At 39.7% G+C, this 13154-nt stretch overlaps 1 protein-coding gene and 1 long non-coding RNA gene across 2 annotated transcripts; one reads left to right on the top strand and one right to left on the bottom strand.

Annotated features, from left to right (window-relative positions):
• Positions 1 to 4457: 4457 nt before the first annotated feature.
• Positions 4458 to 7157, bottom strand: LOC145424540 (uncharacterized). The gene is made up of 2 exons (XR_013905617.1): positions 6680 to 7157; positions 4458 to 5710 (listed from the first exon to the last, which is right to left on the bottom strand). It is a non-coding gene; the product is annotated as an uncharacterized LOC145424540 (long non-coding RNA).
• Positions 7158 to 10762: 3605 nt separating this feature from the next.
• Positions 10763 to 13073, top strand: LOC145424539 (E3 SUMO-protein ligase ZBED1-like). Its single transcript, XM_080297938.1, has 3 exons — positions 10763 to 11835; positions 12128 to 12134; positions 12382 to 13073. The coding sequence occupies exons 1-3, from the start codon at positions 10763 to 10765 to the stop codon at positions 12922 to 12924; spliced, it is 1623 nt and encodes a 540-aa protein (XP_080154064.1). The 3' UTR covers positions 12925 to 13073.
• Positions 13074 to 13154: the final 81 nt, after the last annotated feature.

The raw sequence follows: 13154 nt of genomic DNA, 5'->3' as shown, positions 1-13154 counted from the left end.
TTTGGGTACTTTCCGTGTTTTGTAGAGACGTAGAGGCGGCGTGCATTGGCACTGGCTGTAACATTGATATGCCTCAATAAAGGTTGAAAGTAAGAAAAAAATCAATAGCGGGCCGCCATCTTGGTTGGGTCCCCATTCGCCACCAGTGCATTTTTTCTACTGAGGAATGTATTCACCCATGGTAAATAAGGAAAATGTTTAAATATTTTTCCAAACAGATAAGGCAAGAAAGGTCAATAATCCCACATATGGTTTCAGTAGTATGCCAGTTTTTGCAACACTAGGGTGCACAAAAATGACCATAGCTGCTGACTCAGCATTGATTCCAATTTGGTTTTGGAGAATGAAATGAAAACAGATCAAGTGGGATTATTGACATTGTAGCTTGTGTATAAAAAAGTTTGGTTTTTTTTTCGTATTTACTGTCAGAAATGATTCTGTCCTGTCATGCCACACCTTATGTTTGCTTTTGTTGATAAAAAAAAAAAAACTAATATATATATATATATATATATATATATAGTTTTATTTTATTTATTTATTTTTTGAGTTAACACATTCCTCAGTAGAAATACATGCACAAATATGCACTGGGGGCGAGTGGAGACCCCTCCAAGATCGCGGTCGTTGGGGATACACGCTCCAACAGACTGGCCCAGTCCATGTCACCTCTATGTATATTTGATCTATGGAAAGCCACGTTAGGCCTTCCAGCACCCAGTGTATTCAGGTCTATGTAGTTTTGAATGTTTGGTTCTAGCTCACACAGCTTTGACAGGTGAAACTTATTCACTGTATTGAAGACTCACAGGTGAAGTTGAAAATACCATCTTTTGTATTTTTGTGCAGGCACAACTTTCTGGTGTTATACACTGTCCTGGCATTGCAGATCTAGGGGTTCCAGTTAAGACGTGGTCAGCCTTCTAAAGAAAGTGGGAATCTCACCGAAATATTCAGTTACTTTGCTGTGTTTCTTGCCAGGACAAAGGCTCAAACCATCATCTTCTCCTGGTATCGAATACCAAGGGACCTTCTGAAGTAAGCTTTAACAAGTAAGCTTGAATTGAGTAATTCAGAATCATGAAGTATGGATTGGCCTTGCAAAATCTGTAAATTTGCAACCTCCACTAAGGAAGAGCTGATGAAACATTATAGGTTACGCCATATCCCCAGTGTACAGCCTCTGCCATGTCCTTACCTAGATTGTTTTTGTTCATTTAAGTCATGGGGTAGCCAAAAATCACACAGATCAAGGAAACACTCAACTCACTCAACAATGAGAACCTCTGAAATACTCAGTTTCTGTTGCCAGTTCTGTAATGTGGGCACATTTTCCACTGAAAAAGAGTATTTTGAACACCTTCTATTTTTTTCTATCAATCAGGACAACACAGTTGAAAAGCGCAGAGAAATTGCTATTCGCTGCCTCATAGTCTATCTTGGAGAGAAGGAGGAGGATCTTTTCAAACAATACAGCGCAAGTACTTGAGTTGGTTTTTAATTTTTTGTTTAGTTTTGAATGCATGTCTCTGTTGGGTCTTTGTGTTTTGTTCATTGGATTTTCTGTTCAGGGTTGAGTATTTAAGTCATTCAGTGCCATAGACGTCTTTAGACGTCAAAATGAATCCGAACGCTCAGTGCCATAGACGCCTCTTGAGCTTTTTATTGAATTGAGAAGGTGGTGGAGTTGATTACATGGATAAAATCCCACCAGCGTGACAGTCGGCTCTACTGAGAACGAGTATTGTGGCGCGATTTTTGATCCAGCTCGTCATTTCGAGCTTGAGGTGTCTGCAGCCTGACGTCATGGTTTTTCTAGCGATTCCAGTGAACATGAACCGGATTTATCTGACCAGTATCTCCTGTTAGAAACTTCTGAAGGCAGCAGGGACCAGAATAATGAACGATTTGCTGCATAAAACGCACAGTTGATAGACGAACCGATGGCCGGGTGGGGGGTGAACAGACTAAGTCGCGCACTCACTTGTGCGGGAGTAACACACACACACAGACTCTCAGAATCATAAATCAGTCGCTTTTTTCTTATATATTTTTCAAATGTTGAAATTGTCTATAAACAACTATTTTTATACAAAAAATAATCTGCCAAAAATACATTTTTACAGGTGATTTTTTTACTTCATAGTAGTAAAACATAGTTGAGATGTTGCATGAATCATTGAAACACGAAATATTTACATCAAAGTCACTGATCTGCTAGAAAAACCTATTTACACAAAGCGCTTTTGATCCAGAAACAGGTGTTTTGTCATGAAAGTTTCTCTTTTCTACTGCAGATTTCTAAATAACAGAGGTAGAAACATTTTTTTTTGCTGCTGAAAGAAGAGAGACTCATTTTTGTCATGGTGGTTTCAGAATTCACATAGTCATAGAACAAAATATTCTGTGAGCCTTCAAAATCAGTGAAAAAGCTAAATATCTCTGGCACTGAGGGGAGTATGAAATCTGAGAGTGGCTGGCACTGAATGAGTTAAGGGACATTCCAACCCTAAGTGAAGATATGTCTATTGCCATGTATAAGTGAGAAAAAAGCATTTCAGAATTACAATCTGAAGATGTTTATTGCCATTGTCATTGAACATAATTTGCTGAATAGAAACCTGTTTCCCTGATAAGGTGCAACATAAACACACAGGATAAAAAATTTTGTAGCCAGCGCAGTCATTTTCCTGATCTGGCAGCAGCTTTAGCAGAGCATAAACAATGGAAGTGAATGGCAGGTACTAGCATTTTGTGTGCAAAAGTGATTAAAATCACTCAATAATGATACCAAGTATTCCTGGGGAGCTCAACAATCATGCTGACTGCAAATGAAAAGTATGAATTGACATGAAGGATTTTCAGGAGCCGATTTAGACTTGGGACTACATTACGACAAAGCACTGCTGTAAGCCTCCACATGGTTATAACACAGCAGTTGAAGCCACTGCCGACCAGTGTCTATAAACCAACATGCTATTTGTGCAATATTTCTTCAACAAATCAAAGACCCATCCATTGTTACTGCAGCTTACCATGCTTGTATAGTAGTGGCTGTGTGTGTTTGTTTATGGAAGCTGGAGGCTTTTCCAACTGTTGCGTTATATCCATGCACCATACAGTGGATGTTTACAGCGGTGTTTGTCGTAACTGCAATGTAGTCTCAAGTCTAAATCAGCTTCTGCAAATCTTCCGTGTTACTTTTGCACTTTTCATTTGCCGTGAACATGATTACTGAGCTCCCAAGAAATATTTGTTTTCATTACTGTTTTCATTTTTGTTAGTCATTTTAATCACTTTTGCACACAACATGCTAGCACCTGCTATTCACTTCCATTGTTTGTGCTCTGCTCAAGCAAATGGATTGCTTCCGGATCAGGAGAATTAGTGTGCTGTTTACAAAAGGCTTGTTTCTCACTTTCTAACTGTGGCAATATGGCAATAGATAAAATTTCACTTAGAAGTGGAATAACCCTTAAAAATGATTTATTAGATTTTCTTTTCAAAGTGGAAAAACAAAACTGTGAAAAACAAGACATTTTTTATTTTAAACGTTGGATTATGGTTTAATTTAGCTTTTAAAAATTACAGAATGACAAAGTAAAATCACTGAAAAACACAAAAGACAACCTGTTTTAGCTTATTTTCCTACCTGTAGTAGTTCATTCCCTTATGCACGTCATCCTGAAGTGCTTGAGCTATGTATTTTATACATCCTAACATTTAATTTCTCCTACAAGGATGAGGAGGAGCTCAACGCAGACCTTGCAATGCAAATCATGAAGATTGCTATCATTGGTGATGGGCCTCCAACCATCATCGTTGAGGGATCCAAGATCCTGGAGAGGATTGATGTTGCCAGATCCTGTGCTTTGATGATGGGAGTAATCTACGCTCTGAACCTTACCTATCCCAAGCAGCTGAAATTTACCTTTGAGGTATTTCAAAAGCTATGCCTTGAGCTTGATGGACAAAAAGCCAGCTCTAAAGTAATGAATCTTTAGTTTGGTATTTTCTAGAGCAGACTTGATAGACCATTCGTGAGTGAGTTTCACAAAAACCTTATTCCTGCATTTCTGGCACTACTTCATTGTGTTTTACTAAATTTTAAAGCGCTGTTCTTAAGTCTTCTGAGTTAATGGTTTGCTGTGTCTTAAATGCTGTTATTTGCACATTTTTAAGGAATGCGTTTAATTTCTCCCATGACCTGTGTTCTGAGGGTATTGGTGTGTTTTAAAGTTTGTGTAATGCCCTCTTTAGCTGGCCTTAATCTTGAGGGTGAAAAGTCAAATATGGAAGAGAATCAAGAATACTTTGTAAGAGTGCTGACAAAGTTGAATGAAAGAAGCTTTGCTCATTTTATGTTTAAATTAGTGCATTTAATGTATAGCAGCCTGTCATCTTTTGTTTTGATTCACTGTCACATGTTAAAGTAAAAAAAAAGAGGATTCAAGTAGTAGGTTTTATTACAATTTTAATACACAGTTCCTTAAGTTTCAGCGGGCAATTTGTGTTCTAGGAAACTGAAGCCCACAAATCTTGCACTTCGCATGCACGTTAAAGAATTGTGATGTTTGTTATTGTAATTAAATGGGTCTAACTCATTTGAATACATCTGTCTGAATTTCTATTCTTTCTGAGCACCAGGTACGAGTCCGTTAGCTGATGTCCAGGTATTTGGCATCACATCTGCCGCATTCAAACAAATACACACAACATCCATTTCTTTTTTCTGAAGGTCATGACACAAGCGCACACACAGCCCATGTTAAGGCTGACGTTCGTTTGGGGGAAAAAAGTGATCGACAAGTTTCTAAGGTCTTAGAACCTTGACTTCTTTGTGGGCAGGCACCACCATGCATGAGCCTGCCTACGCGGTAGTCATGGTTATAAGACACAGCCAAATGATCAAGGTTGTATTTTGGAGCGAATTAGCCTGCTGGGAAACAGGTAAATACCCTTATAGAATCTCCTGTGGGACCAAAAAATTACTACACTGTAACCAAAATATCATATTTGACCAACATAAATACTATTTATGCCGACAGTTAAGTTCATTTTAATTATAAATGTGTTTTATTTTGATCAAAAAGTTACTTCACCATACATAAATATAATCTTGGATCAACTTAAATTCCTGTGTATTTGTTGACAATTATTAAGTTCATGTTACTCAGAATGTGTTTTTTTTTGTGGCCAAAAAGTAACTTCACTATACATAAAATTCACGTTGGATCAACTTAAATTTTTGTGTTCTAGTCGAAAATTATTAAGTTAATTTTACTTAAGAATGTTTTTAATTGTGGCCAAAAAAGCTACTTCACCATACTCAAAAATATTGCTTTGAATTAATGTTATTCTGCCAGAAGTTGGCTTAACTCAAAAATTCTAGTGGAAAACGTTAACATGTTTTTTTTTATTTGAACCAATGTTTTACTTATTAGAGTGTACCTGCTCCATGGTTTTTCACAACATTTTGCATATCACTATTTAATACAGGAAGTACGTGAACTAAAACATGTCATCGTTCTTTGTGAGAGGACCATATTAATGAAACAAACCTCAATGACATCATAGAGATCCCTAAAGATGCTCCTGCTGCTTCTCTTCCTCCTCATCCAAAGCTTCCTTCTCCTTGTCCTCAACTTCCATCCAATTGTAATTCAATCTAATTGTGTTTCTGCCCCTCCTCTTCCTCATTTTGTTGGACCTGTGAACACAGTTAATGTGAATCTGGATTAATTTGTGCAAACAAGAAAAATCTACAGCTTTTTGGTCAGAGGTGCTCTTGTGATTTAAGCCGGGTAGAGTAGATTTATGTGTTGATGCTACCTGCTTCAGCTCTGGCTGGATTACAAACTTTAACCATGTGCTGAACTTTGGCCCAGCGTTGATACCTCTTGTTAGTATAACGACCTCTTCTTAGCTTGTATGTATGATGTATGATGGTGGATAAATTAAATATACAAAAAAATTTAACTATATTACAAAAGAACATCTATCTTGGAAACATCAAATGACCGGAGCATAACTTGTCAACTAGTCCGAAACTAAGTTATGCAGGAACAGTCAAAGACACACCTTCTCATGTTTGAAACCATTGTTTGAAAGGTTCTTTGTGGCACCAAAACAGGTTCTTCTATGGCATCAGTCTAAAGAACCACTTTCTATTCATTTCTATATAATTCGATTAGACAATGAAGAGTTATCTAATCTAATTATTCATTCAAAACTCTTATGCATAGCTGTATTTTATACAGCTCATACAGAATTCAAAGTACAGGTTCATGTGAGTATTTAATGTACGGCTCAGATCTACAGAATTTCAGTTTCTAGAGCAGACACAGAGCTCACAACAGGCTTCAGGCGCCAATTTAGTGACTTTAACAATATATTAAATTTTAATTTCGGTCTAGCTGACATTAGGTTATGTACGCAGCACGCAATTGAACCACATATTTTAGAAGCCAAAGGTTCAAATTAGCTGGGAGCACCTTCACTTAATTATAACAGTGGTTTTGTTAGGAAAACAGTTTCTGTATACCGGATACTAAATTGCGCTGACCTCAACTGCTAACGTATCTAGCTAATCGCTACTATTAGCACAACATTAACAGCAAGCTACAATGACGAGTAACAAAAACAAAACAGTAATAAGGTTTTAATGGAAATGTTTTACCTTTCCTAACAGTCCCAGAATCCACAGCTTCAAAGTCCAGCAGGTACTGAAGACTGTTATCCGTTTCGCTGTCACCGTCCGTGAGTTTTTTTCCCCGAAAGGTCAAGGCCCGCCGCTCGCACACTCTGTCTGCGCATGCGCATCCCAACGACTGACCCCCTCCGTTCGCTCCCGGGAGGTTATAGTATGACGTGTTCTGACGTCACTCTCTCTCTCTGTCATTTATTTGGCTCGAAACACATATTAACAAATTGCTCAGTGATGAACAACTACTCAGATCATTTACCTAAGCTGTGCTTTGTCAAAACGAAGTGTGTGTTCATTACACTGACATTCTGTTCTGCAATTGTTATTTACTTGTATCTTATAATTTGACTTTACATACTGCTGGGTGGTTTGTAAAGTTTACAATAACTAGTATTATCATTATGCTGTATTTTCAAAAATATATAATAATCTCAAAAGTAATGCCTTGGAGTAGAAAATAGTAATGCTTTATTAAAATTTAAAACTAAAGTACAGTACTTGAATGTGTGTATTGTGTCTACTGTTTGTTAACTCACCATATTCATAATGTGTTTGTGGGGTTAGGGGTGTGTGTGTGTGTGTGGGGGGGGGGGTTAGGGTCTTTAGGCTTTGGCCCCCACCCCTGCCACCAGTATATTTTTAAGCAAATATTTCTAACTTTTATTTGAATATTCAGTTTCCTACCATCTTCTCTTAAAGGGTAATTGCCAGGTAACCCGCCCTCTCCCTTCGCACACACATGCACACAAAGAAAACACACAGTATAATTCACAGCCTCATTATAGTGAATAAATATTTATGCCCTTTACACCATCAAACTTAGATTGCTAAGGATGAAGAACCTTTTGTTCTTTAAAGAACCATTTGTAATAGCTGAAGGACCATCCACAAAATAAAAAGGTTCTTTGACGTATGATGGTTCTTTAAAGAACCATGAAGCCATCTGAAGAACCATTTAAGAACCATAATTTTTCTGAGCGTGTACCTGGAGTTGAGTGTTTTAACCGATGCATGAAACGATACATAAGTTGTAACGGCCGCCGTTTTCTTCGTGAGTATTTATTCAACGGCGTGCTGCGGGGAAAGGCCTGTTCTAACGTTTGAGTCTAAGGTTTATTTTTAGCACCTGCCGGCTCTTTTTTGCTTCTCATCTATGGGCTCAAATTGTGGTCATAAATATTTTGTTAATTATTTGTGGGGCGGTCGTGGTTCAAGAGTTGGGAGTTCGCCTTGTAATCAGAAGGTTGCCGCCTCGAGTTTCACATGTACTTTTTGGCTAAGTCCACACACAAATCTTTTTTACACATACAAATCTTTTTTACAAGTACAACATATTTATGACCACAATTTGAGCCCATACTCATCCGTAAACACTCTTTCACGTCATTCAGTTTATTTTGAAAAGTCTCAACAGGATCTTGAGCTTTATTGTGAAAGGGAAATAAACAAGCGTACACGATGGTTTTACCGTCCTTGTTGCTAACGACAACACATAAAAACAGTCGCTACACCCTGCTGTGACATCACACTCCAGAGCTGACGTCGGTGTCACATGATACATTTTCAGCTTTGATCTGGTCCTACCAGCTCACAAATAGGGGCGGAGGCAAGGCAAGTTTATTTGTATCGCACAATTCGACACCGATGGTTTGCTTTGCAGAGACATTAGAAACAAAAGTTATTACAGACACTAGCAACGGGATCAGAGAACAGCACAGAAAAAAACTCAAATGGATTCCTTTAAAGGAGACAGTCCACAGGAAACCAGGCCCATAGAAATATCTGAAGAGGAGATGCAGACACTTCTCTTCAAATCCGTCTTTATGACCCGTACACAGGCAGAGAGACGAGAAATGGATGAAAAAAACTTTATCGTTCAGTTTGTTGTAAAGCTTTCAAACACCATTACAACAAAAACTAAATTAGTCATAAAACCCATCGACATGTTTTCACTCATCAAAACAGTCACAGAAAAAACTGCAGGAAAATTACCTGCAGAACTGCCAACATCTATAAACAGGGTGGTTAAGTCTGTTTTCCGTGGACTGCACAAGATGTACGACTCCAAGGACTTGCTACGATTTTTCATTGTATTTCGTCAGTCAACATTTGAAGAAAATGTCTCAAGAATTTTAATATCAGAGATCAATAAGGTAAAGGAGAAATGGATAAAGGGTTCTGTTGTTTGGGAAAATCAGACCAGTCCTGCTGAAACGTCTGAAGAACAGATCCCCAGTCCAGGGCAAAGGACACAAGAAACTAAAGAAAGAAACTTTATAATTCAGTTTCTTGTTAGGCTGAACAACATGGTCGCCTTAAAGACAGGCACAGCAACAAAGCAGGTCAACATTTTTGCCATTTTAGAAAACGTCATTGAAATGGCTGTGGGTAAACTACCCACACAACTTCCAAAATCTTTAGACAAACTTGTTAGAGCTGTTTATAAGAGTCTAAAGAAGACATATAAGTCTAAACTGATGGTACAGACTGCCATGGAATTCAGGCAGTTAAACTTTGAAGATAATGTAGCAAGAATGTTGATATCTGAAGTGAACAGGATGAAGGAGAAGAGGATTAAGGTTTTTGTTGTTAAGGAGAATAATAACAACAATTCATCTGAACAATCCTCTTCAAACACCACTAGGAACTGTTGTTGTTTTGGGAAATTTTTGAAAACATTGTTTCCCTACAAAATCATAGTCGAAATCAGGCTATGATTTCGACTATGATATATACAATTCACAAGATTTCAACAATTTTAAAATCCTACAGTGTTGGTTCTGTCTCGCATCAGCCCCATCCAAACAGGTCGCGGCAGATGGCTGACCCTCTCTGAGCCTGGTTCTGCTGGAGGTTTCTTCCTGTTGAAAGGGAGTTTTTCCTCCCCACTGTTGCCAAGTGCTTGCTCGTGGGGGATTGTTTGGGTTGGAGCTTTAATTTTGTAAGGTTTTTACCTTACAATTTAAAACACCTCGATTCAGAACCTCTCACTGTTGTTGAAATTGTTTGGCCCTTTCTGTGAGGGCACTGCATGTTCTCAATCTCATTGGGAAATGCTACATTTTGCACATGAATGCAGATTTATTCTAAATTGCAAAATGCATTTGCTAAAAATAAACAAACTAAACTAATGCATGGCTATGGTGTATTTTTATGAATCTCGTACTCAGGTAATAAATACTTTTGTCTTATTACTGAGCAATAATAAAGTTTAAAAAAAAACCTCATGTCTTTTAATGAACCGCTTGTGTTTTAGTTTAGTTATAGTTATAGGTAGTGGCCGAAAGAGTTTTGGTCCCTCTTACTCCAATGTAAGCTTGTGGAAAAAGCCCAAGAAGTGTGTTCAAGCCTGTCTATTGAGCAGAGTTTAGATTATGAAACTCTTAAGAAAACTGTGCTGCAGGCGTATGAACTTGTCCCTGAAGCATATCGGCAGAAATTTAGGAATCTTAATAAAACTGCTAACCAGACTTTTGTTGAGTTTGCGCGAGAAAAGAATGTGTTGTTTGAGAAATGGTGTTGTTCATGTAAAGTTAAAACCGTGGAAGAGTTAAACCCTTATTTTGCTGGAGGAGTTTAAAAAGTGTTTGCCGGAACGCATCGTGACTTATTGTGGACAGAGGGGGATCTAAAGCTCCAGTGAAATATTTCATTTGTTTTAATTTGCTAGAACCTCAGAGTAGGGATGTGCGATGTGACCAAAATCACATATCCTAGTGATGGGATTTCTGGCTCTTTTTAGAGATCCGGCTCTTTCGGTTTGGCTCACTAAAAAGTGCCGGCTCTTTCGGCTCCGAACCGGCTCTTCGGGTTGTTTTGTTGCTTTAATTCATTTATTATTAACAATAATATAAAATTATGCACAAAAGGAATTACTAACGTAAAAAAAAAAAGTGGTTTTATTTATATATGTTTATTATAGCTGTCGAAATTAACGCGTTAATTGTGATAATTAAATTTTGGAATTAATTACGTTAGAATATTTAACTATTTAGCGCAACACGCAGATAAGTCGCTCCCATAATTCCACTTGATTTGTTTACCGCGCCACTGAAAATGGAGAAGCAGGAAGCGGATGGCCTTCTGGATGGGGAATTTAAATACAAGAAGAACATAGATGGGACAATAAACAAACGCGTTGTAATTTGCACTCACTGTAGTAAAGAGTTTCAATTTCACCGTTCAAATTCGACCTTAAAATACCACCTTAATGCCAAACACGCGTTTGTCGGGGCAGCAGCTTCACCCGGCCTGCCTCAGACCACTCTTAGTGAACGCAGGCCACTCGGTAAGTCTTCTTTGGACAAACTGACCGACAATATAGCCAAATGGATAGCAAAGGACTGCAGACCGCTAAGCATTGTGGAGGACAAGGGCTTTGCGGATGTTTTAAAGGTTGCATCTCAGGACGCGTCCTACAAGCCCCCAGCGAGAAGCACAATAACAATTCGAATCCACGAACTGTATGAAACGGAGAAAAAGAAAAAAGAAGAGGCTTTAGTTCACACAGAATGCGTGGCTCTGACAGGAGACCACTGGACATCATTGAGTAATGACAATTACCTGGGAGTTACTGCGCATTTAATCACTGAAGCCTGGGGTCTGACATCCTTTGCGCTGACTATAATGAAAACGGAAGAGCGGCACTTTGCGGAGGCTTGTGCAGAGCAGTTCCAGACTGTTGCTCGCAGGTGGAGAATTGAGGAGAAGGTGACAACAGTAGGCACGGACAGTGCGCGCAATATGATCGCCGCGGCTCGCATCATGCCATTCAATCACATGCCGTGTACCGCGCACATTCTACAGAGATGCATCACAGTGAGTCTCGCAGACAGTGGCTTTGTCACTGCGCTGGCCAAATGCCGCAAAATTGTTGGCCATTTTAAGCACAGCCCAGCAAACACAGCAGAGCTGAACGCAGAGCAGGTGTCACTGGGGCGCAAGCAGGAGCCGTTGGCCCAGGACGTGCCTACGCGCTGGAACTCCACGCTGGAGATGGTGAAGCGCTTGATCCGCAACCAAACTGCAGTAACCGCGACTCTGGATAAACAAAAGCATAAACTTGTCCTCCTGACGCCTCCAGAGTGGGACAAACTCCAGAGACTGGAGACACTTCTAGAGCCCTGCAGGTGAGCCTGTCATTGTGACCATAATTGTAGGTTTAGATTAAATGTATCAAACATACATCTTAAATCAGTTTTGTTATTATGAAAATGTCTTATTTAAAAAATAAATGAAATCAAATATTTTATTAATATTACCTAGTATTAAAAAGCTTTTTTTAATTTGCTGTCTTATCTGTGTGTGTGTGTGTGTGTGTGTGTGTGTAAATGGCCTGCATTTGTATAGCGCTTTTCTAGTCCATAGGACCCCAAAGCGCTTTACACTACATTCAGTCATTCACCCATTGGCGATGGCAAGCTACATTGTAGCCACAGCTGCCCTGGGGCGCACTGACAGAGGCGAGCCTGCCGGACACAGGCGCCACCGGGCCCTCTGACCACCACCAGTAGGCAAACACGGGTTAGTATCTTGCCCAAGGATATTTGGCATGCAGCCAGGAGGCAGCCTGGGATCGAACCACCGACCTTCTGATTAGTGGCTGACCTGCTCTGCCACCTGAGCTACAGCCACCCCATGTGTGTATGTGTGTATTCCACTGCACATATCTGCAGACTGAACTGCTGGGAGGAGAGGCCTACGTCTCCTGCTCTGTAGTTCTACCAGTCTTCTGCCACCTGCGCCGTGTCATGGAAGTAACTGATGAGGACCCTGCATATGTGGTGAGGTTTAAAGAGAAGTTTAAGGAAGACCTTGCTTCCCGCCAGGAACATACCAACTATGCATGGCTCCAGATCGCAACTGCACTGGACCCACGTTTTAAAGACCTACGCAGTGTGCCCAAGACTGACAGAGAAGCAGTGTGGACCACACTGGCAGGCATGCTGCATGAAGACTCTCCTAGAAGATCACACACTGCAGAAGAAGGTCCAGCCAAGAAGAGGCTGAGCCTGCTGCAGATGGACTCTGACTCTGAGTCAGAGGAGGAGGTACAGCAGGACAGAGCCATACAGCGCTACAGAGCAGAGCCCTGCACTGCCTTAGAGGACTGTCCCTTACAGTGGTGGGCAGCTCATGCAGGAGCCCACAGCCAGCTGGCCCGCCTTGCTCGCAGATACCTGGCCACTCCTGCCTCCACATTTTGCCTGTTGAATTAGGCCTATGTTCTGTGAACTTGAAGATGTATATGGATAAAACAATGTGCTAGATTTAAACGGGTGGAAAACATTCAGTAAAAATCCCTCACAATTATTTGAAGCCCTGTTCTGCTTGTACTGCTTGTACTCACAATTAATAATAAATAAAACAAACAAGTGTGTTAAAAACCACTATCTGTCCCGATTTTTACACATATATACACACATATACACATATATTTCGAGTTGCG

The sequence above is a fragment of the Astatotilapia calliptera genome, chromosome 23 (assembly GCF_964374335.1).
Source record: "Astatotilapia calliptera chromosome 23, fAstCal68.1, whole genome shotgun sequence".
Taxonomy (NCBI): Eukaryota; Metazoa; Chordata; class Actinopteri; order Cichliformes; family Cichlidae; genus Astatotilapia; species Astatotilapia calliptera.
The sequence above is the reverse complement of the archived record's forward strand: the minus strand, read 5'-3'. Positions and strand labels throughout refer to the sequence as shown.